The sequence below is a fragment of the Corvus brachyrhynchos genome, unplaced genomic scaffold, assembly GCF_000691975.1.
Source record: "Corvus brachyrhynchos isolate BGI_N302 unplaced genomic scaffold, ASM69197v1 scaffold255, whole genome shotgun sequence".
Taxonomy (NCBI): domain Eukaryota; kingdom Metazoa; phylum Chordata; class Aves; order Passeriformes; family Corvidae; genus Corvus; species Corvus brachyrhynchos.
In genome coordinates this window covers 3,447,626-3,471,787 of record NW_008238358.1, presented here as the reverse complement: position 1 = coordinate 3,471,787, position 24,162 = coordinate 3,447,626, and the positions used below count along the sequence as shown (strand labels likewise).

Here is a 24,162-nt window from a genome sequence, read left to right as displayed (position 1 = left end):
CTACTGTAAAGTTTCTGAAGTTTTTTGTTCCTTGGCCGTTGTGAATTTGTAATAGCCCTTTTGTCTTTGTATTAACCCTAACAGGCTTACACTTGAATCTTTTTACTCTTGTACTCCTTACTTTTCACTTTTTTTTAACAAAGAACAGGCTTTTAAAGAATAGACTAAGCTTTTCAGCAGTAAAAAAAGATAATTTTAAGGCTTCCCCAAACACCTGCCTTCAAAAGTCTGCTGCTGAGTCAAGTAACTGCACACTTTGCCCATGCCTCAGAGGAAGTCCTGGCTCCCAAGCGACCTGCTTCCAGCCTCAGGTCTGCCCAGGCTGGTTTCAAGGTTAATCCTGAGTCTTCATTAGCAATGGTGTAAACCATGGTGTAGCACTTTGGTGGTACAGTAGAACACCCACATAATCACGCACCTGTCTCTACTGCGTCTTCCTCCAAAACTCTGCTGTAGTGAATTTTTACAGTCTTGCTGCAAAAAAGCCCCAGTAAAGGCTGTTACAGGCTACAGTGAGGAAAAGACATTAAGACACAAGGGAAACAAACACAGGTTTGGTAATTATACTTTATTGCAACTCCAGTGCTTTGCTCCTGAAGACTCCTTTAGCTAAATTTGTTTCAGGCTTTTTTCCTCCTGTACCAATTAAAACACGATAAGCATGTATAATTTTCTTATTATTTTATTGAAAAGATACATTTAAAAAAATACACAGACATCTTACTATTATGGATTGCTGATAAAGATGCTCTAAAAGTTAATTCTTTTTTTTTTTTCTCCTTTCTTCCACCTGTAGTCCCCATTATCACACAATGACTCCAGTCTGAACACTGCATATTGATTCACCTTTATAAAAGGGTTGGGGAGGTAAGAAGATAGGTGGGACATTACTGCAATATAGTCAGTAAACAGAGAATATGGTCAATTATAAATATTTTATGTTCTGTACATTATTGCATTAGGGAGCCACAATGTTATGCAGCATCATTACAAAGGAAACTAGTTAGAAATTAAGAAAACAGGATATTTACGTACAAACACATGGATCCATTGTCTTCTTGAACAATGCATGTGAGCTGTGGCAATGTGCAATTGAAAAGCTTCTTTTCTCTTTAAACATTGCTTAGCAACACCAGTGAAGAAACAACAAAAATAAGTTAAATGAAAGTAGCAAACAAGCAGTAATCTTAACTCTATGTTATATGGCTTTCTATTTTTGATTTCTCTAAATAAAGTATGACACAAAAGAAATAATTAAAAGCTTCAGCGTTGCATTGCTTTCAAACATTTGCACAGAAACTAAAAATATTAAAATCAGACGTGATACATCTGTAATACTGCACAAGATACACCAGTACTGGGGTCTAGGACAGCACACAATCCCTGTCGACAAGAGCACACGAAAAAAATGGACGCAATTCTTTTTTGAGATGTTATCTGCTATCAAGCATTTGGTTCTTCTAACCTTTTCCTTTTTTCCACATTAGATTATACGCCGTTGCTTTTCAGAGAAGTATTTACATAGGTGTGAGTGAGGAAGACCCTAGTTTTCAAGTCTGTCAGGAAAATATTTTATGTTCCTTGATTCCAAGGTGCATCATACAAATTGAAAAGAAAAAAAAGAAAAGAAAGAAAATGAATAGATGCATGACTCTTAAATGGTATAAATTTTATGAGCAATTTAATTTTTAAGCAAATCACACTATTTTGATTAAAAAAATAGAGACAGAGTTGTGTAGACTCCGAAACGCAATGCCATCAATGATGGATTTTATGATATTTATGAGTTGTCACGCTGGATGGCACTGCAAAAGAGAAACATTTAAAAAATCTCAACCCCTTTCCTGCTTTCTTTTACCCTTTGTACTGGCCATAGTTATCTCTTTTTTACATCAATAAATTAGTATGGTGCAAAGAGTATGGAGGCAGGCGTGGCCCGGATGGGCCCGTGGGCTGGCCTGAGGAGAGCTGGTGGAATTGCTGGTGCCTGGAACAGGGATGCCGAGGGCCGGGGAGGGAGGGACAGAGCTGACGATACAGCTGCAGCTGCAGCAAGAGGAGATGAGAGGAAAGCAGGTGCCAGTGGCTTAATCATGTCCTTCTGGAATGCAAGTTTTGCCTGGAATAAAACACACACACACACAAAAGCAATGTAAATACAGTTCTCCCAACACTCACTTTTACACGAGGGAAGAAGTGAACCCTGACATAGGGAACATTGCGGCTTCTCACAGAAGCCTCATGTCAGCTCCTTAAGAACATTACTTGCACTGTCCTCTTCCTCCCAGGACAATTAAAGCAACCAAAGCCTATATTTAAAGATAAATAAATGTCTTGAGTCTAAAGACCATCACACTGATGTTTAGAAAGAAGCATAATTTCCAAGTGAATAACTTTATATAAATTATAACTGTGCATGAAATATTAAAAATACCCCCATGATTAAGACTTCAATATCAAAAGTCAAATTTTCCACTTGCAAAAATGAATTGTAGAACAGTGGAGTGGACAAGATGGGAAGGTGGTATTAGTCAAGTCAGCTTTGCACCTTCCAATGCAGACCTGCTCTTTTCAAAGCAGAAATATTATTTAAGATTGATACCAAAAAGAATTTTTTCTGAAATATATATTATTCAGTTTACAATCTACAATCGTTGCTGGTGCTTGTGGTGAAAGAGCTAATCAGAAATAGATACACTCTTATCTACATCTCTCACTGAAAATGGTTTGCACTACAATCATACATTCATGGAAACAAAGATACTCATGTTCTTTATAATTGGTGGTCTTGCCTTTGCAATAGATTATAAAATGATGTATTATACAAGTGAAGAAGATTAGCATGTGCAGAACGTATCGAGTGGGGACATTTAGAGGAAGCCTGCAGCATTTTCATTTGCCTCTATACAATTACAAAGACATATCAATATTTTGGCATTTACAGGCTTTTCATTTGCTTTCTCTTGCACACACACATTTGCATCTGTCTCTTTTCAACCTGTAAACTGTTTTTGTGCCATAGGTGGCAAGCACTTTTCTCTAATGAATAAAATACTGGCTGTGTCAGGAGCAAATAAATATACAAACTGTGCTGTGCTAAAGCCAGCCTGAACTCCGGCTGCAGCTGACTGGCAGAACCAGTTTGGGGGATTCCTGGAAATGCAGGTGGGTGTAAAGGGATTGGCTAGCAGCACAGAGACAGGAGTGGTGTTTGACAGCCAGTGACAGACATGGCCTGAACATACAGGCAGTCAGTTCTCCTAAAGACCTGATGGTTCTTTTGCACCAACTAACATCCACGCACTGTTCTGTTTTGCTGTATGCAGAGAATGAGCACTGGTATTTTTATATCTTAACATTCTATATCCTTTTCCCTGACTGCATCCACCATAACTTAGAGTTATCTCAGATGTGCAAAAAGACAGAGTATATCCATTGCTGCCTTCAAGGAGAAGAGCCCTTGCCCAGCAAAACCAATACCTTTCCACAGGGCACATGGTTCACTCCCCATTCCACTGATTATTCCCTTCTTTCTAGTAGTAAATAACACTTGCAGTGCTGTCTGCATGCCTTGGACTGGGCAGACAGAATACATAGCTATCTTCAAATCTGATTGCTGTGCAGACTCAGACTGCAGGGGAAGAGAGGCTGCAGAAGCATCAGGTCTGTCATGTTCCTGTCTCTGTGCAGTGGGAGTCCCCAAGGTCACAAATTCACCCAGACAATGATGAGAAATAAAAATACTTACTGCTAAAATACTTGGGTTGCGCTGCAGTTTGTTGTAAGGACTATATTTAGGTTTCATAGGCTTTCCTGCAACTCTGTCCTTATGCCTTCGGCTGGAAATGTGCTGAAATAAATATCCTCACATTTAATTAGCTGTTTAAACATTTCTCGGTTTTGAGTTTGAAACTGATTTATCAGCAGGATATGCCTAAGCCCCTGCTTGTAAGATAAAGTAGGTTCTTTAGAGAGAGCAAAGATGAATTTTGCTAAATTAAACATAACAATTTGGAGTATATCAAATAGAGAATCAGAAACTAATCAAATACAGAATATTTTGTGCTTCAAGACAGGCTCTGCAAATTATTGATATTTTGGTTAGTATTTCCTTTTCCACTTGAGGAGCTTTCAACCAGGCACAGCTGTAATCACTAGGTCATAGGGATATTCAGAAGTAAGAGGTAAATTTCCATCTTGCTGATACTGTTCAGTTGTATAAATAATTCAATATTAGCTGAAGGAAGAACCAGTACCCAGGGATATATCTACACATGCAATTTAATATTATCTTAGAGCTAACTAAAATAACAGGGAATGAGAGGACACAACCACACAGCACAGCACCATCCAGTCAGAGATCCAGGTATCAGAATCACTGTATTTGTATGGGCACAGCTCTGAACCCAGGGCTAATTGGCTCAGACAGACAACAGTTCCACAGTCACACAACAGCTACACTGTTAATGATAATGTTGTTCTACATAATTCAGACATAGCTACAGTATTACCCTACTGGTGATTGTCTCAAAACAATAGATTTGAGTCATGTTTGCCTTCTCACATAGCATTAAACATTATTCCAGCAGACTGAAACAGCACTGAAAGATGAATTCAGGGAACCTCAGTCCAGAATTTCTTATAGTTGGGAGAACAAGGTTCAAATCTCTATCTTGAACCACAGAAAACCTGTAAATGAGATCTTCTATGTCATTCATTGATTCTGACACTTCTGCTTTACAACTCTCAAGCCCATTTTTCTCAACTGAAACGAGGTGAACTTGACCTATGATAACATATTTAGAAATAGTTGTGGGATGACAGATAAATACTGAGTTCATTTAGAATTCACCAACACATCTTCACACAGTCCTACACTGCACCTACAACACTGTAACGCAACTTAAACCAACAGAGCTCGAGATACATGCACTTTACCTGTTTAAGCTGAATTTCTGAATTAACATGGACATCACAGATTTCACAATGGAACGTCTTGTTTTGCAGCCCTGAGCCTTTACTGCCATTCTGCACCTTCACTCGGGATCCAGGCCTAGGGTAAGACTTGATGGGACCAGCACCATTCCGAGCTTCGACCATGGTCTTGTGCTTGGAGCCTAACGGGCAAGGAAATGCAGGTGAGTTCATGATCAGCAGCACAAAAGCAAGTCCCTCAGCCTTGGGACTTTGTAACACATTTATCTTCAAGACAGAATGGTTAAAGTCACCACAGACTGGAACTAATGATCACTCTTCTTTTGGTCAGTGTAGTTCCCATGTCCTCAATCTAAAGGCAAGCCAGAAGGCTTTGTGCAAAAAAGGGAACAGCAGGCATGCTGGACCTCACTGTTTGGGGGCAGTGTGTGACTGTGTGGCCAAAGTGTTTGCTGATTATTCTTCTGCCAAATTCCATAGAGCCAGTGAACAGCAGACAAGGGTATTAGCCAAGACTGGGACAGGAACCACAGCACTACCTCAAAACCTGCCTGGGAACAGTAATACCTCAATAAATATCCTCTGATTCAGAAGAAATGGCTGCTTTGCCCATTTCAAGAACGGATTACAGCTGTAAAACCAGCTTCAATGGCTTGTTAACAAGCTTTACAGCACCAGCACATCATACACAGACAGAGCACACTAGGCATTGCTGCTTGTGACCCAAAAAAAGATGCATATCTAATCTTCAATAATCAGAAAATTCTAGGACATTTAGGAAACTTAACAAGCCCACCCTAAAATTATCAAAAATATCAAATAACAAAAATTATTCTAAGTTTTACCAGCAAAATAACAGATACCAATGATGAGACAAAATATGAAAGAGAGAGAACACTGCCATTTTAGAAACCTTAAGTGTTACGGAAACCACTAATCATACTGTGATCCTCAGTGCGAAGGTATGAAGGGATCTGATTAGTTAACATGAACTGTAGGGATTTTGTCAGCTAAAAATTTAGAGCGTACATGAAGGACAGTTTAAAAAAAAAATTAGTGCTTTAATAGAATATCAAACACCACACAGGAAACTGCCATTAACAGGACCGGTTTTGCAACTTCGTATTTTAAGTTTTAACTAGAAGACGCTTCAGTGAAGTGTGGCTACCATCTTAATACACTGAATTTTAAAAATATCAACATACAACTGACTTGTACCGTATGGATACTCACCTGTATTGTGGGCTTCTAGCTGTGAAAGGGAATTCACAGCCACTTTGCATAATGAACAGTAAAGTAGTTTTTTGGCTTTTTCCTCTTCTGACTCAGTAATTGTGCTAGCAGCTCCATTCGTGCTCTTGGAGGATGAGGCAGGTGCTGCCACTCCAGGTTTGGGAAGAAAAGGATCCACTTCTGTATTGGACTGCTGACTTGCACTGTTGGGTTTTGCTTTCCCTTTATCTTCTAAAAGAAACAAAATACATATGTTGTTTTATGCCACACACACAAAAATCATACAGTAATAGTCCGGTGGGTTCAGTGAACGTAACACCACAGGAGGATAATTCATCTCATTTTATAAAAGAGAGCAGCATCCTTGAAATTTTGTTAAAGTCCTACAATGAAATGTATGTAATTTGACAAAAGGAGTGATTTTCCTGTTTTTAAGGTTACCAGTGAATATCAACAAGTTCAACAAATTCATGCCAACTGTTGTTGCTGTCGTGCTGCAGGCATTGGCAGTTGAAAGGAGCCCAAGCAATCCCAAGGGAAGCCAGGGTTAAGGACTGTGGACAGCACTCAGAAATATGCAGGGCTTTGCCCTGGGGATTAAAAAATATTTCTCAAAAGCAATACATTTGCCTTTGGAAGGGTTCAAGTTTCTCAAAGTCACTGGGAGGACACTGAAAGGCTCCAGTGCCATCTTGACATACATCCCTCATTTCAGTTCCAGGAGTTATGGTAGCTACACACATGAACACAGTAGCTAATATTTTTAGGTTTTTCCAAGAACAATTCCCCATATATTTCAGATGTCTTCTGTGTGCTTTCAATGCAATGCATTCCTTTATCACTTCACTAGATGAGTCAATCATCTGTGCTCCTACGAGACCAGTAGGCAGGTATTACTTCACTTTGCAGATGGCGATCACAAAGCAAGAGATAAAATGTCCCAGCTGCGCCTACAAAGGAACTTTGTGCCAGAGCCAGTATTCAAATGCTCCCTGCTTGCATGCTGCCTTCAAGGGCTCGTTGCATTTGAAGCTGTTCAACTGCAGGCCTTGTGACCACAAGCCATATTAGCTGCCAGGAGGAAAACAAGCTCCATCCATAACAAATATGGGATGGGAGGGGGGCAGTGCAGTGGTGCTGGTATGAGCAACTCCGAAAAAACACACATGAGAAATGACTGAGTAAGTGTCACTCTGAACAACTGGAATCAAATTTCATCACCTAAGAAAGTACATCATCTACGTAAGAGCAACCTCCCCATTTGAGACCCATGGCTTAGTTTGAAACAGAGTTGAACTGACTTAAAAAACTAGGCTCTATTTTGAGCATTTATTTTTTAAACATGGACCCTTGCACTTTGTGTTTACAGCTACCAGACTCTGTCTTAACATGCCTTTGTGTATCAGGCCAAGACTGTGCTATCAAGAACTCTGAAAACAGGACTGTACCCACTCAAACAAACACTTTAAAGTGTGTATGAACTATGAATAGCCATCCTGAAACTAAACCCCACAGTTGTTGGCATATTTCCCAGAAGTGCATTGCAGTACATTGATTTTAGATTGTTATAAACCAGGAGGAAGAAAATTCTAATAAAAGAACTATTATTTTTTAAAATAACAATAAAAATACTTTGAAACTACACAATACGAACTGTAGTAAACATTGAAAACGGTCAAGTACAAAGACTACTATTATGACCAAATTAATGTTAAAACCAGATTCTGAAGGTATTTTGATTAATAAAGTATGACAAAAGAAACTGATGTTAAATTGTACTTCATAGGCTATATAATTTTAAAGTCTCCATAGCAATAAGTCACATCTGTGAAAATCCAGAATACTTTATATGACTTATGAGTCTTCATAAAATACAGTTTAAATAAATAACATTTGCTAACATTCTAAATTAAAGATTTTTCAATATGGAAAATTTCTCAGAGGTGCTAACATCTACAAATGAAATACACTGAACAGCTGTCATTGCAAATTTACATTACCAAAAACCAGAATCATTGTTGTTGTTTTTGTTCTATGCAATTCTATGCCAAACTGCAAAGGGCATAACACCAGGATATATGTGAACCAGAGTGGAATAAAGGAAGGTTCCACAGTATTTTGCATTTCAGGCCTTATAGGAAAAATACACCTACAGAACTGCAAGCTGTATGTTAACATATACCAACTACAGTGCTAGTTTGGGTTTGGTCGTTTTTTTATGTTGTTCTCCACGTATTTTTTTATGTTGTTCCCCATGTTTGGTTTTTTTTTAATGTAAGCATAAAAATTTGGTGCTTTTGAAACACCTCCTGGAGATAGAAATTATCACCCCTGTGCAACAAGCACAGTGCTTACCCTCCAGCCCACAGCCCCTGCCTACACTGATCCCACTTGACCACAAGTGGGAGCAGACTTTGTTTTGCCATCAAGTGTCTGTGGAGTAAGATCCCAAGATATGGAAGATCATGGGCCACCAATTATCATAACACGTGATGGTTCTCCAACACTGAATTTAACAGAGGATTGAAAAATTACAGATTTAATTTCCCACTTCTCCTCACTTAGCTGGCCAACAGCTGATGTAGTATGTTGATTTTTATAATACTCCCTAGATTTACAGTGTTTTCACTGATCATATTCCAACAATTCTGGAGTATACAACACGTAACAAACTAACAAGGAAACTTCTACAAAACTAGAGAGAAGTTACCAGCATGCAGCTGGGCTCAATTGTGCCAGTACCGCAGCTTTTAGAAAGAACCTCAGTTCACATAATAATTCCATCATTTGGAAAGCTTCCTGACACAAATAAGCTCTTCATCGATGGAAATGTGTAAGGAGAGACATACGCCCCTCTATGAATTAATGTTTCCTTCCACCATTCTAAATGTTTAATGCAGAACATCTTCAGAGATCATAATTGTAAGGTTATTATACAGTTTAACTCCCACAGAAAGTACACGGAGCTAAGTGCATATTTGTCACTGCAGTGGGGCCAGAACTGGGTTTTCCTGGCTTCTAAAATCAGAAAATTGCACTTCTCCAAATGGGCTTTTGATAACAGCTTATTGTTTCAATCCACAGAATTCAAAACACCATTACTTACAGTTTTATGTTTGAGACAGAAATGCCAACTATTCAACTGTGCAAAGCACAGGAAATGCAAATTGCATATATATACAAAGCACAAAGATGATTACTCTTTTATTTGTACTTATAGTACAGAGCTAACAAATAATATCTGCACACAGAAATCAAAAAATATAACTGTTAATGGCTGCACGCATACCCATACTTCCAAACTATAATTACTTTATGAAATGCATATGATGCAGCTGTAGGATTACAGTCCTCTTGCTATTTCTGAAAGTATTATTGAGAGTAGGCTCAGGGTTGTTCTGATCTCCACGTGGGTCGAGACCAATAGAGCCACACAGAGCCCAAACAAGTGCAGGAGTGAGTCCATCCTGCCTGGACCGTGGACACACCAGCTGCTGCTGCACAGCTTAGCAGAGCACAGCTGGAAGCATGGCACCAGGGCAGTACCAGCCTACTCCCTGAAGGCAGTAGCTGTGATTCAATCTGCATCAGGGTCAGGTTGAAATGCTCACACCAAAACTCATGTGCAAGAAGTTAATTTAAAATCTAATTTGTACTGTTTTCCTATATCTGTGTTCCTTGTCCATGCAGAAAAGCCGTATTTCATCTGTCTTAAATTCCTGTCTTTAATTCCAGAAAAGTAAATTGATGATTCAGGTTCTTACTGAAGCCTGAATTTATTCTGAAGTAGAGCCCAGGGAAAATAACTAAAGCAAGCTAATTAAGTATTGCTTTGGGCTTGGTAATACCAATGCTTTTCTCACCCATTACATTGTTTTAATTCTGCTTTGAAGTTGTTTTCACATATTTCTGCTTGTTTGACTCATGCTTGTGTCAGCGCCATGTTAAAATTCAAGACTTACTTATCTGATCAGTACTGCCTCATTTTGACTACACATACCAAAGTCAGGATGCTGCAGGGTAACACCTGGCAGGTTCAAACCTACAGGTTCTACTATCTCACTTCTGCAGCTGAAGTGAGTCACTGACCTTTGCAGGTCATGCCACTCTCACTACAGTTGCTGTGGCATAGACAACAGGTCCTAGCCATTAATGGTGCTTTTTTTTGAGGATGATGCTTTGGTGCACATTTAGAAAGAAGTTTTAGTTTGGAATTCATGAACTCATACATGCTATTTTCAACAACAAAGAAAGGAACTTAATATTCAGATCCTTAATTCAGAATTTACATTCTTGATGAAAATATAAAAAATGTGAATTTAAAACTCATATATTGTTGGGGAGGATGAAAGTTTGGTAAGAAAGTTTCACAGGTATGTAGGGTTGGCAGAAAGGTCTGTGAATGTAGAAACTGGGGATGAGACAGAAATGAAAGCAAGTTTTGATGCAGAGTAAAAGATGTTTTGCTGAAACTGATCGCTGAGTAACTGAGAAGGCAAAGGTTGGAGATGAGTTGGAAGGAGATTTCTAGGAGTAGGACAAAGGTATGTGACTACAAACAAAGACATGTTTTTCACCAAGTAAATAAGTCTCAAGAAGAGCATAAGTAAATAGAAAACATGTCTTTACCAAAAAGAGAAATATGGCAGGCAAAATTTTCCACTGTAAGCTTAAATTGTAACTTACTTACTCTTGTGATTGGATAATAATGACTGTAATATGGTGATGATAGTAGTTATGATAGACTATAGGCAAATGTAAAGGTATTGCGTATGGTGCTTATTGGTTGTTATGTGTTAAGATACTCTGCAAAGAAAAGTATGTAATGCTTTGTAACTTGAACAGAAAGTGGCTTCAGGTATGCCTACAGCTGGAGCTGGCAGCTGTAGGGCTGGCTCTGGATACCCACTCCCTGAAATGCTGTAACTTCGCCTATGCAAGAAACAGCTTTCAAGAGAGCCGCCTGAAGTCCAGACATCCTTCGTGAAACTTTCTCCTATATATATAAATCTAGAAATCTAAAAAGTTGTTCAGTATCAAAAATGTTCATTGCTACCTGCACCCCACAACATGCCTATCTGCCCAGTTTTTATCACTGACGATACATAAAACAGCTTTACAATAAAGTTCTGTTCCACAACAGCTTGTTCAAACAGCAGTTAGAATTAAAATATCCAAGGTACAGATGATACGTGATACACTTGCAAGAACCCTTTCCAATACATATGCTAAAAGCTTTTAGATACGAAGTTCTGCTACAATCCTAATAACCTTTACAAAACTGTCACGTAAATTTTCTGCTGTGTGTAATAAATAAATTTGCTCTTGCTGTGACAGTAACAAAATAATGTTTCAATTACTGAAAATACATATTTTGTGTGTGCCTGCATGTGATAAAAAGTATAACTTTGCACTTGCCTGCTTCTCTTCTCCACCAGAAACTGGGACTATTGCCCACAACCTGTGCTGAAGGCTGAGCACACAGACAGGAAGGATCCTGGGACCGAGAACAGCTGCCCAGCACTGACTGTGATGGAGCTGGCTTCCCACTGGGAAGACACCATGCCATGCTGACAACCACCCACTGCCCAGCTTCAGCTTCACACCTTCCCTTGTGCCAGGTCCTTCACTGCATCCCCTAGCTCCAGGCACTGAACAGCAGCCATACACAAAGTAGTCACAGAAAAAGGGCAGCACAGACACTGCAAAGTGGCCACTGCTGTTCTACAACCTTACACTGAAGCTCTTTTGAGAGATTCACTCATTTGCCATCCTAGATGTAGAAATCTGTTTTTGTATTTCTTTTACTGGATCACACAATAGTGGACACTGCCAAGTTAGAAGAGAGCATAATGAAAAAATTACTTTTGGCAGTAAAATGTTTATTATTCTCCATTGTAAAGGTAAGAAAATAGTAAAAACCTGTGCTTCTTTTCTTCTTGAAAAATATGAAGGAAAGAGCCACACAATTTCTGCGGAGATATACTTACAGCTTTTTACCGGCTAGGCTCGTAGTTCAATGCCTTAGAAAGCCTCGGGCAGCCTAGAGAGGTAGCACGGGCAATCCAGCATTTCAGTAGCTCTAAAAGCAGCAAATGTATTAACTGCAAAGCTGCTATCACCGGCAGAAGCAAAGAGGGAGAAATACAGCCTTCAGTTTGCCTAATTCCTGCAATTAGAGCTTTCAAAAAGAAACAGACAACAAGAGATGTTTGCAGAAAGAGTTGCAAAGGCAAAGAGGGGGGGGCCCCCCTTGGTCCTTTCTTTTATTCGGAGAAGGGGAAAGGGGAGGACTGGGGGTGGACCCGGGGTGACCGGCCAGTCAGACACTGCTAAAGAGTTGGAGTTACATTTGGTTTTGCCCGCGCTTGGAACAAAGGAGTTCAGGAGCACATGGCAGAGGCAAGGCCTGGCTTGTCTCGGAGAGTGGGAAGGGAAGCTCGGAACAGGCAGCAACAAATTTCCAATGCAATTTCCAGCTTAAACCAGCCACACTATTTTTTTGCTGTATTAGAAAAACACTGTGTAACTCAGTCACTGCATGGTTATCAGGGTGATACAACTGGTGAGCACAACTGATGCACATTTAGGGGCAAAACCTTTGGTTCAATCAGCCTTGTTTATGGCCGTGCCTTACAATACCACATCACTACCGAAAGAACAACCATTTAAAGAAAGGACAGTTTGGTGATCCTGAACACTTTCAACTAACTTCTAACTACGTCACTTCCTATGGTAACTAAAATAAAAAGTGATTTATGAAAGGAAATGTTCATATTTTATTTATGGGTTACTGAAAGCGTGGTGCAAAGATCGGCTTATGATAGCCTTGAGTTCACATAAGTTGTGCTACAGGGAGCTGATATTAGTTTGAAGTGTTGATTTTGGAGACTAAGGGAGGGTTTGAAGGAAAGCAAACATATCTCCCATACTGGTAAAGCTGTACTGAGCGAAAGAGATTTTCAGGTTCTCCCTGTAATTTCAACAGCTCCAGATATGCCCGTTAATATTGGGCTGCATTAAACAACCTTTGAAGCATGCAGTGATTGCAGAATGGGACAAGGAAATCAATGAGACTGTCAGAGTATTGTATTAAATGTGCTTTGCCCAAACAACTGTGTAGCAAAGGTAAAATCAGTTGCATTAATAATAGCAGTAGACAGTCCAAGAAATTTTGCTGAAAAGCTTATCAGTAAAGCTAAATTAGCATCAAAAAACACAAAGTAAAAATTTGCCTGTTGAAAAATTAAAATTCTCAGTTTAAATTTGACATGTTAAATGCTTGGCACATATGAAACAAATTTTAAAAGTGACAAATTTAATTACATTTTTTTCCCCCACACTTTATAAAATATACCCACTGATAATGCTGAAGATAGGTGAGTTACTTGAACAGTAACTCAATAGTTACCATTTGACCTCTCTGTTCTAAGCTTTCTGCACACTGAAGAAGTTGTTCCCCAGACCAAATGATCAGTTTAAGAGCAGAGATGACAGCTGCAGACAGACAGGTATGAAACCACAGAGAGACACAACAACCAGTCACTGACACAGGCACCACTGTGGCAGTCAAACTTCTCACAAGTGTTTTTCTGTTTTTCAGTCCATCACAATGAAACAGAAATTTTCAGAGGTGAGAATAAAAGAAGTTTTGCAGCTGATTGCAGGGAACTCTTCACAAATAGGCCCAGGCAAAGCAGGAAGCTGTTTGGAAGCTGGTTTCAATGGTTGTGTGTGGTAGGTGCAAGACAGTATTTGAAAGTGTATTGCGAAAAACATACAAAGGTATGGAGAGCTTTGAAAGGGAAGGACATAAATTTGGAGAGAGAAAACTCAGTAGCTTGACCCGTAGCACAGAAATATTGTAACAAAATTGCAGCATTTAAAACAAAAACATTAGATCACAGTCGAAGAGATAACAAGCCTGGCTAAATGTAATTAAGGGAGCTGTTAAGAAACCACAACAAAATAAAATCAAGGTGGGGAAAACTTATTTAGTCACACTGTACTTGTAGGACTGCCTAACCAAACCTTAGGATCTACCCTGGAACACAGGTCTGGGGATACAACGAGAACACCCACAAATAATTATACTGGAAACAATAACTGCTGTATATCTCTTTGGCCTGAAATAAGATTTGAAGGGAGGAGATGATTAGTGACTGAATTAACAGGATGACAAGAAGGGCCTCCTTCAGTGTATTAGCAGAAAAGTTACCGAATAGCTCCAGTAAGAAAAGCAAGTTTCAAAACAGTGCTCTCCACAGAAAAGCGTTTTCTTCTCGTTCACAACGCTTTAGAGGAATAAAGCACACAAGCACACAATTCATTCTTCTTCTTACCAAGGAAAAGATGAACACTGTAAGTAATATATGCCATAAAGACAACAGCAGGACAGCAATCAAGTTACTACTGGTCACAACCTTTACAGCATTTCTAAGTACTCTGCATCTCAGCATCACTCAAAAAAACCCAACAAAACAAACAACAAAGAGCATTAGATTATTTCTTCACACTCATTAAGACAGAGTTAGCAAACTTGGATAAGGTATTTCAAAATCTTTTTTATCTGCACATTTGCTGAATAATGAGACTCTAATGGCTGTCAGACAAAATACCTACTTTCTCACCAGTTGTGCAGTCTACTGAGAAATGAGGCTGAAAAACCCGTAGGGCTCTGTTCTAGAAAAATTCCACTGCAAACCTACATGCAAATCAGACAGCACAGTGTATCTATTAACTCTTCGGTTACTTTTAGTTTTTGTAAAATGTTTTTTCTTGTACTTCAGGCCTGTATGAAAAAGAGCTATGTTTTATATAATGAAATAAATCTTACTTATTTCATTCTTAAAGAACAAATTTTGTCTCTATACAAAGATGAGAAACAAATGGAAGCTATAAATATAAAGCTTTTAATCTCAAACACAAATGTGCCCTGATATAAGCTGCAACATATTTTCTCAAGATACTGAAGCTACATCAGGAAATGTCTGGATGGCTGTGCAGTATTAGATGAACTCAGCAGCTAGACTGATTATTTGATTAACTGCATCACTACACTCCAACAGGCTGAGCCAAAGTATCTTTTTTCACTTCAGAAGTATTGCTTGCATGGCTATGGTACAGCAGTGATTTTGCCAATTTCTTAGATATTTTATTTCTGATTTGGAATACCAAAGGCTCTTACAAAGGAACCTGTGTTTTTTTCAGAGAACAAAAATACTTGTGACTGATTAAAGATGTAATGTTACAAAGGTTTGGTTTTGCAATTCTGATTCGGTTTAATTTTTATGAAAGTGGACTGATGAGAATTAGAAAATATTCAGAAATACACATAGTTCTGCAAGTATAAAACCTTGCTCCGCAAAATCTACTTCTGTACCTATTTAGACACCTTCCTGAACTGAAAGTTCCTGCTGCTTCAATTACTGGGATGTCTGAGATGATCCTGCTGTATTGCCTATGATTTTTAATCAATTCCTTAGACATTTGGAGATGCTTAGGGAATTGGCTTAGATTGACTGGCTAGTGTCTATTTTACAAGACAAGATCAAGAAAAATCTGTATGCACTCACCAGGCAGGGGAAGAAAAAAAAATACACATTGCCACATACATATAAAGCATATAGTAAAATAACTGCAAAAATTGTTATGTATCAACAAAGGGCATTCACATTTCAAAAGCCTCTTATTTAATAATTCAACACAATGCAATTTCTCTGTGCAAAAGCTAGAGGAATAAGAAGGGTTGATTTTGTACTGTTAGCCAAAATGCAGGAGTGTATGTAGTATGTCTGGAGAAAACAAACCAACTTTGAACAGTCACTTAAGGCCATTTGTGTTGTGTCTCCATGTCACCTGCTGATCTTTAATGATATTTTACAGACGGCATGTTGTATTAGAATTCTCTTTTCCTAATCTGAAAAGAGATTATTACAATTTCCAGCTTCCTCCTCCTCCTCCAGTTTTTAGACCTAATAGGGTGAACAAGTAACTATGGCAAATGCAGCACATTACTTCTGGAGAAAATCAACTTGTCTACAAACACCAATACAGAGCAATTTCCTAGTGTACAGTGCCAATATCTGATTTCTCAGTGACATGTTGACAGGTTGGGAAAATTATCACTAGAAGTTTGTTCTGAGTGTTGTAAAACTCAGCAAGATCACTAGCACTACAGTACTGGCAACTGAAAACAAGGTGGATCTAAAACACAGCTAGCAAGTGTGAATGCTAATTTAAAGAGTATCCATAAAGTGAGATCATCCAAAAGCTCAGTCCTCCTGGGTTCTGTTGCTTTATAGCCAAGTATATTTGCTTTCATCTTTTTTGAGCTATGCCAGTCTGTTTTGGCTGGAATAGGAAAATTTTGCATTGGAAAATTTTAATATGGTGTGAGCAAAGCTTGAAATACAGTATAAGATCTGCTGTTACAAAATATGACTCTCCTCTGGGTGAAAGCAAATGTTTTTTGCTAGTTATAAACTTATCTTTTTCTGACACCAGTCATCTATTATTTTGAAAATATTTTATACTCCCATTCCAAATTCTGCTACATCTATTTTTTATGTCCTGGGATGCAAACTTTCTATAGTACTGCACTGTCTTTTAAACTTTTTAATAATGTAGGAATTCTTAGAAAAATAACTTTCAAAGATTATAACAAACATACAGTATTCTGCACAGTCATTCTTCACTTCTGCTTAGTCTCAGTTCATCATCCCAACTGTAAAAATAACACTGGCTCCCTCATTTATGAATCTGAAATATATTACTAGAAACATATTTCACTTGCTGCTTGTGCAAAAAAAAAATCTTAAAACTCTGTGCTCAGATGCTGAAGTGCTTTGGAACTCAGTATGAAGTTTATGGGCATCTAAATAAAAGAATCAAGGAGAACTGACACACAGTGCAAGTACATTCTCATGGGCATGTGTCTGAACTACTCACTCGGTACTTGCCCAGGCAGAACTGCCATTAAAGTCAGCTATGAAACACTCATCTTCAATTCAGTTAAATGCATCTACAATTGTGCATTCTCACCCACTTCATAGCAGGTTTGCCTGAGGACTGTGAGTATTCAGCCATGCCCTCAAGATTTGACAAATAAATTGCATTTCAGATATAACTTGTCTAATCAACACTAAAATATTTTCCCTCTCCTTGAAAACAAGTAATAAGGAAATAATGAGTAGACTAATGTTTGTATAGTTTTTCTACTATAGGAAATGTAGTATATGTCCCCCTTCACCACTGAAGCAACAGCATTGGTCCTGACCCATTCTTTTACATTTGGACACTAAATTCATTCATTCAAGGGCTTAGAGAAAAGGATAAAACTTAAATTTTGCAGATTCAACACAGCCTTTAATTTTGCACAAATGGACATAGAGAAAACTTTATTCAACTACCAACTGTATGAATAATCACCAGAATCCTGTCATTTATTCTCTTGATACCAATGAAAAATACATATCTGGTATCAGAAGAACTGCCTTATTTCCTTAGTAATATGTTGAGTCAATAAGTTTTGTGACAGTATTGAGTACAGATGAAGTTACTCCTCCCAAGGTTGTTAAAAAAACCCAACAGAACCAGCAGGTGTCTTTTTAGTAAGTTTTCCCTTCTCAATGATTTAAAGGGCTAATTTCAGTCCTGTATAAATAAAAAGAATTTTTATTGATTTGGCTGTCTTAATCATTTAAAAACAAAACTAGGCTTAGGTTCACAAAGTAATTTTTCGTAGGCAAAAAAATCCTGTCACTCATCATCAAAATAATAGCCATCTAAAGGTGATAGAAGGACATATTTTACTTCTCTCACTTGCAAATTTTACAAAATCTCACTACATAACCCTTATGACACTTCTGGATCATCTTTCATCCTAACAGGAAATTGCAAAGCAGATGAGTGATACTGGTATCTCAGTTTCAACTCTCTTTCTTCCAGATGCTTGTTTTTGGTCCCACTTTTCCCTCTTTCCCACTTCCTCACCTGAAATCTCAAGAACTCTTGTAATAGTATGTTGTAAAGACAATAATGAGTAAAGAAGGATGTGATACATAATAGTTCTGATGGTTCCAACTCCCTCGTATTATGCCCTCTGTGGGAACGTACATACAAACATTTGCTAGTAATTTTTGTTATTTCATATTCACCTTACTATCAATTCCCCTATCACCATCATCCTAGTAAAAAAAAAAATCTTCTTGGGATATTCAATAGGAAATTCTATATTCAATCGTTAACAGAACAAACAAGAAAAACAGATGCCTGATTTCCCAGAATAAAAGAGGTGCTGAAAGATTCCATGTATATAAAAGGATTCTTTAAATGACCACATACATCTAGCTAAAAATATCCCAGTAGCTGGTTGCATCCCTGGCCCTGCTACCATTGTCCAGCAACACCAGTAGAGTCAATTTTGCTTGGCCAAATGCCCACCTCTACTTCTCCTTGAAGAAAGAAAAACTTTGTCTCATTTTAAGAATGCTGGTTAAAAAATGCTATGAAATTCGCATTTTTAGAACTTGAGTAAGTAGAAATACTAGAGGTATACAGTTCTAATGATATAGGACACATGAATGCTCAAGCACAGAGCAGAGCACCCGAAAGAGTCTTATTTCATCTTACAGTATATTTTCGACCCAAAGCTTATGCTTATTTTACTGCAGGAAATGAAAAACCTTACCATTCCTTCAAAAGAAACCCTGGTTGCATGTATTTCTGATTGCTATAATAACTGGAGAGAGAAAAGTTTGACCTTTTCAGTTCAAACAAGAATTGCACCAGCTCATCAATGTACATGTGTCAGCTGCAGAGATTGTTTTGCAGTTAATGGCACCTATAATCAGTTTTCAGTACAGGTGCAGAATTTGAAACGTGCTAGCATTATAGACAGACCAACGATTTCCAGGAGCTCCCAGGAGCTTATCAACACCAAAATGCACAGTATGACTGCTTTTCCATTCAGATTTAAAGACACACATGGAAAGATGAGGTCTGAATATCCACTTTTCAAAAGTATGAACAGTAAGGCTGGCAGGGAAGAAAGTGTTTAAAGATCCCAACCTATTAGAATGATTTCCTGATAACAGACTTTGACTTGCTAATCTTTCTTTTGGCTCACCTTTCATTCTAAGAACATAAACCAAACAGCCACTTCCTGAAAGAGCTGCTGAAATTACCTGTCAGAAAATGTCCAGAAGCTATTTACTATTAAATCAAATAAAGGCATTGTATGTGCCATGAATTTAAGTACACATATGGTAGTTGCAACAGTGTAACTGTGAAGAATTTATGAGCATTTATTGATCATATTTTATATTATCAATTGTAAAAACACTGTGGTCAAGCAGGAAATTCTATGCTGTGCCATTACCTCTGTTTTGGGACTAGAGTTTCAACAGATGGCAATATAGAATGATCTTCATATGGCTGTAAAACACTGAATGAAAAAGGAACAAACCTTACCATTCTCAGAGGATGTAATGGAAAAATGCCCTTAAAATGACTCTCCTTGGTGGCTGAATCAGATTGAATTTACTACTCAGTTGATGGTAAACTAATACCTTTACCTAACAGAAATATGCATGTGCTTAGCAGGCACTATCTGAATCCACATAAACACAGATGCATGGTTACTTTATACAGAATAGCTTCAGCAGAATTCTTTATGTCAGCATAAATGTGAAGAACTGATGAGGCTCATCAGTAGCTTTTGATGGAGGCCAGACATAAGCACAAGCATCCTTTTTGAAGGGCATAAGACAGAACCTCTAAATAGGGCACACTAACACTCTGGGGGACAGCAACCCAAACACCTCATTGTCCTGTTCCTCTCCTAGAGCCTCTCCCTATCCCTGCCCCACCCTCAAAATTCAACTTTGCCCCAACCTATTTTGAGGTCTAGAGGACTTTGGTACATTACACAGAATTATAAGACTGAAGAATAGTTAGAAACACCCTAAGCTTTGAGGTTCTTAGAAAGGTATCTGTGTGACAAATAACCTCAAGTTTCCCAGAACAGACACACCACAGTTCAGCTGGGGAGATTGTTATGTCTGTGGCTCCTAGCTACTTCTGAAGGATCATATAAGAAAAAGTTTATTTGAGCTACATAAACAAGCCATTCCTTTAAAATGTGTGGAAAAGGTGGTGATAAATGGAAACAAATGTTAAGGTGAAAAGGAATTTTACTAAGAGATCTGGTATCATTTTTAGCATTGCTCCAAGTAAAGAGCTGCATGTAAAAGTTCAGAATTTAAGCACTAGCAGAAATATTTTTAAAATAAGCAATGAAAGCAAGATGACTCAGGGAGTGTCCTGATGGTGGACTTGTGAAATACAAAACTGAGCCCTCCACTGGGCCATTTCACCTCATTGGTAGCTGATGAATACACAGCACTGGCAACGGGGACACTGGAGAAATCCAACATATCCTGGCTAAATGTGATTCAACATGTTGCACACTGCTTTAGGAATAAAAGGAAAAAACACTCAGTTTTGTTGTGAAAGCATCCACAGATAGCCCTTGATGAACTAAAACCCAGAGACAAGACCTCAAGGTCAACTTTTCTAAGTCTGACAAAGCTTGGAGTTGCCAATGGGCCAACTAATTACCATGTCTACAAGGTATCAAGTCATTTATTAGATCCATCAACAGGTCCAGGCTATTTTCCAAATGTGATCTACTTCACTCAGTGTCAGACACTGTGCCACACTCCAGCATGACAATGTTCCTCAGAATAAACCTCCAGCTAGTTTGGGTTATGCAGCTGTAATGACTGGAATAACTCTTACAGGACCCACTTAGGATCAAGAAGCTGGCAAAAAACATTGGCGTCAAAGCTCCTTCCTGCCGTTCTTGCCATACACAGCAGATCAGCACAGTGCTGCTCATATGCTGGAATGTCATCACTGTGACCCTGTGCCTGCCTGTTGAGCTGCCCTGAGACAGTGCCACAGAGCAAAGCTGTAGTACAAAGGGTCAGGATTTGAAAGAGGTTCTAGATTTGGCCTAGTTAGGTGTGAAATGTTCTCTATTCCTGTACCAGCTGAACAAAATGGAGTTTCATAGAGCATTCAAAGGGTTCACCTCCTATTTCCCAAGCAGCAGAGTCTTCTGCTGTTACTGGAATAAGGACCGAACCTGAAATGCCCATACCTATAATTTCACAAACAGGCACAAGGCCAATAGAGCATATAGCAAATGATCAAAGGCAGAAAGAAGATTACCTTTTATGATCTGAAATATGATTTTGACTTGAGTAGTTTAAAACAGTTGCATTTACTTTCTGATTTTCACATCAAAGCAAAATGCAAAGAAGTTGATACCACATCATTTGTATGCTTCATTTTGAACTATTTATTTTGATTTAGAAGTATGATCAAAGAATTCCTCTTTGCTTGATAAGTAAACAGTGACATTTCAATCCAGTCATTACCATATTCATTCCTGAAGGATTCATCACTGTAAGTATCTGGACTATGCTGACCTGGGGTCACAGACACCATCTTCTACTGTATTCTTAGAGCTATATTTAAACCACACTTTAAATATTCTACATGATGTTGTGTACTGGTTATTACCCCTGCCCTTTTCTAAGCAATGCCATACATACACGTATCCTTCTGTGCAGCCATCCTGAAAACCCTGGGCTTCCACAGGGAGGGAAGGGAATACTTGCCACTATACTGAGTTTGCATGGCTAAGCTTTGGTAGTAGGAGGGCTACAGAGGTGGCTTCTGTGAAAAGCTGTCAGGTTTCCCTTGTGTTTGACAGAACTCGACCCACAAGCTTTTTGCTATATTTTCTCTCCCCTGCCCAGCTGAGGGTGGGAGGGGGAGAGGGGCTTTGGTGGGCACCTGGTATCCAGCCAGGATCAACCCACCACAGCAAGAGCAGCAGTTAAGTGCTATTAACACAGCTGTTCTGTAACCACATCTCAAAGCAGCTACAAAAAAGCTTGCAGTGTCACAGTAGTGATTTTCTAGGATATGAAACTGTTCTATAGCCATTGCTAGACCTTCCCTGTGTGGTTTGAGAAACTGTGAGGGAGACAGGTTATGAATGCATCCCCTGTGGCCACCCCCAATCTGCAAATACCTATCAGGACAGGCAGAGATGGCCCAGCTAGAGTAGGAGAACAGAAACCTTGTCACACAATCTGTAGAGATCTTTTCCTGTCTCCAGAGTCAACATGGTAGGATGGTGGTATTTACAAGTACCAATAAACAAGTATTTTCTGAACGGCAAAGAGCTGTGAGCTTAGACAATGAGATCACATAGTAGCCTAACAAAGTAGGAGTACAAACTTTTCAATTAAACCCATTGATATCCACTTACCTGAGGTTGCAGCCACTTGCACCATTCCTGCACTATGGCTTTATCCTTATATGTTTGCATCAATTTACAAAATCCAAGTCACACTGTATTATTAACATTAGCAGGGAAGAACACCCTCACAATGTGGACATTGTCACGCTCAGACCACAGTCACCCCTTTCCATTTGGCCAAGACCACTTTTCTCTGCAGGAGCCCATGTTCTTCTAGAAACATCCCAAAAAACCTTAAAGATTAATTTAACTTTTGTAGCTCTACCAGCATCCACATTTCTCAAGCTGAAAGGAACAGCTTTTGAGAGACCACTGCATCATAAATTTTGAAAAATAAGGACTGGATGAATTAGTGTTTTGCCTTTGGTAGATTCATCACTAGCTGAGCTAACAGTGAAATTATTGTTCCTGTTAGTACTATAGTGGTGACTTCTGACATATAAGTGTTTTGGACTTCATGCTATGTCTGACCCAAAGAACACATGGCTCTGTAGCAAACTTAACCTGACATTTTAGTTCAAGATATGACAACTGTTCTGTCTGGTGAGCTCCAAATCATTCATCATTATCTCATTCAAAATGACAGTACATCAGAAAGGGTGCTACTCATGCCTGTTCTGTCTCTTTATTAGCAGATCTACGTAAGAGAATACCTGCAGTTTATCAGTTTACTGTAATGCTCCCTACCCTTTCTGCACTAATACCCATGGAAGTAGAGCAGGTAACAAAAGATCACAAGACCTTAAAACTGCCTTCTCTGTATAGCTTCTATTTCTACTCTCCCATACAGAAGAAAAGGACACCAGAAATTATTTACTGCTTGATGAACGTTTCTCAGGAACTCTCCAAAGTACAATGGCTGAACAGCAGCTTCCCAAGTGGTGGAATTTAATTCTCTTCCTTGATTTCATTTAGTTTATGTGCATCTAATGCAATTTTTTCAGACCTACAACACACATACACACTTTCAGATTCCCCATCCTGAAGGCAGAGTCCCTGGTCAGTCAGCAGGTCAAGCAAACCAGAGATCATATGGCAGCATCTTTCAGGATGGACCATAAGTTAGGACTTCTCATCTACATAGGTGCCAATTTTCATCAAATTTATAGGATTTATAGGACTAATTTATAGGATTAAAATCTCTTAATCTCTCTTTTTTTTTTTTATTTTTGGACAGTAAGCAATACAGTCAAAATTGTGAAGACACAGCCAGAAAATAACAAAGACAGGAATAGATGATATGACCATAAGTCTCATTTCCTCTGGAAATCAGGATGAAAAAAAGACCACAAATACAAACATAAACTGAAATTCTTAGCATTGGAGATCTAAGGAAAATAAAAACATTCCTAGAAAGTTAATATATAGTACTAATGCATTTCTCAGAGAATGAGAGCTGTGTCAAAAGATTCAGAAAAAGATTGTGTAAATTAATCTGCTCCAAAGCAAAAAAAATTAAAAAAAAAAAAAAAAATCCCCAATGGCAACTTAATGACTGCTTTAGTTGCAAAGCATTATGGTAAGGAATGAAACATAAGGTAAAGAATCGATATAGTATCTGTAAGGGAAACTTTAGCTGAACAAAACTATGGTTTGTTCCAAGTCTGGCAAAACCCCCAATCTTCAAGATGTTCACCATCTCTGTGACCAGCTTT

The 24,162-nt window shown here is 38.5% G+C and overlaps 1 protein-coding gene across 6 annotated transcripts in view; it reads right to left on the bottom strand.

Moving 5' to 3' along the window:
- Positions 1-666: 666 nt before the first annotated feature.
- Positions 667-24,162, bottom strand: part of ZNF385B (zinc finger protein 385B) — a 165,459-nt gene continuing 141,963 nt past the window's right edge. For all 6 annotated transcript variants that reach the window (XM_008634718.2, XM_017735810.1, XM_017735814.1 and 3 more), the window contains 4 exons: positions 6,169-6,399; positions 4,939-5,117; positions 3,749-3,850; positions 667-2,119 (listed from right to left, as the gene is read on the bottom strand). In XM_008634718.2, coding sequence (XP_008632940.2) covers positions 1,901-2,119; positions 3,749-3,850; positions 4,939-5,117; positions 6,169-6,399 — 731 coding nt within the window. In that variant the 3' untranslated portion in view covers positions 667-1,900. The remainder of the gene's footprint in view (positions 2,120-3,748; positions 3,851-4,938; positions 5,118-6,168; positions 6,400-24,162) is intronic.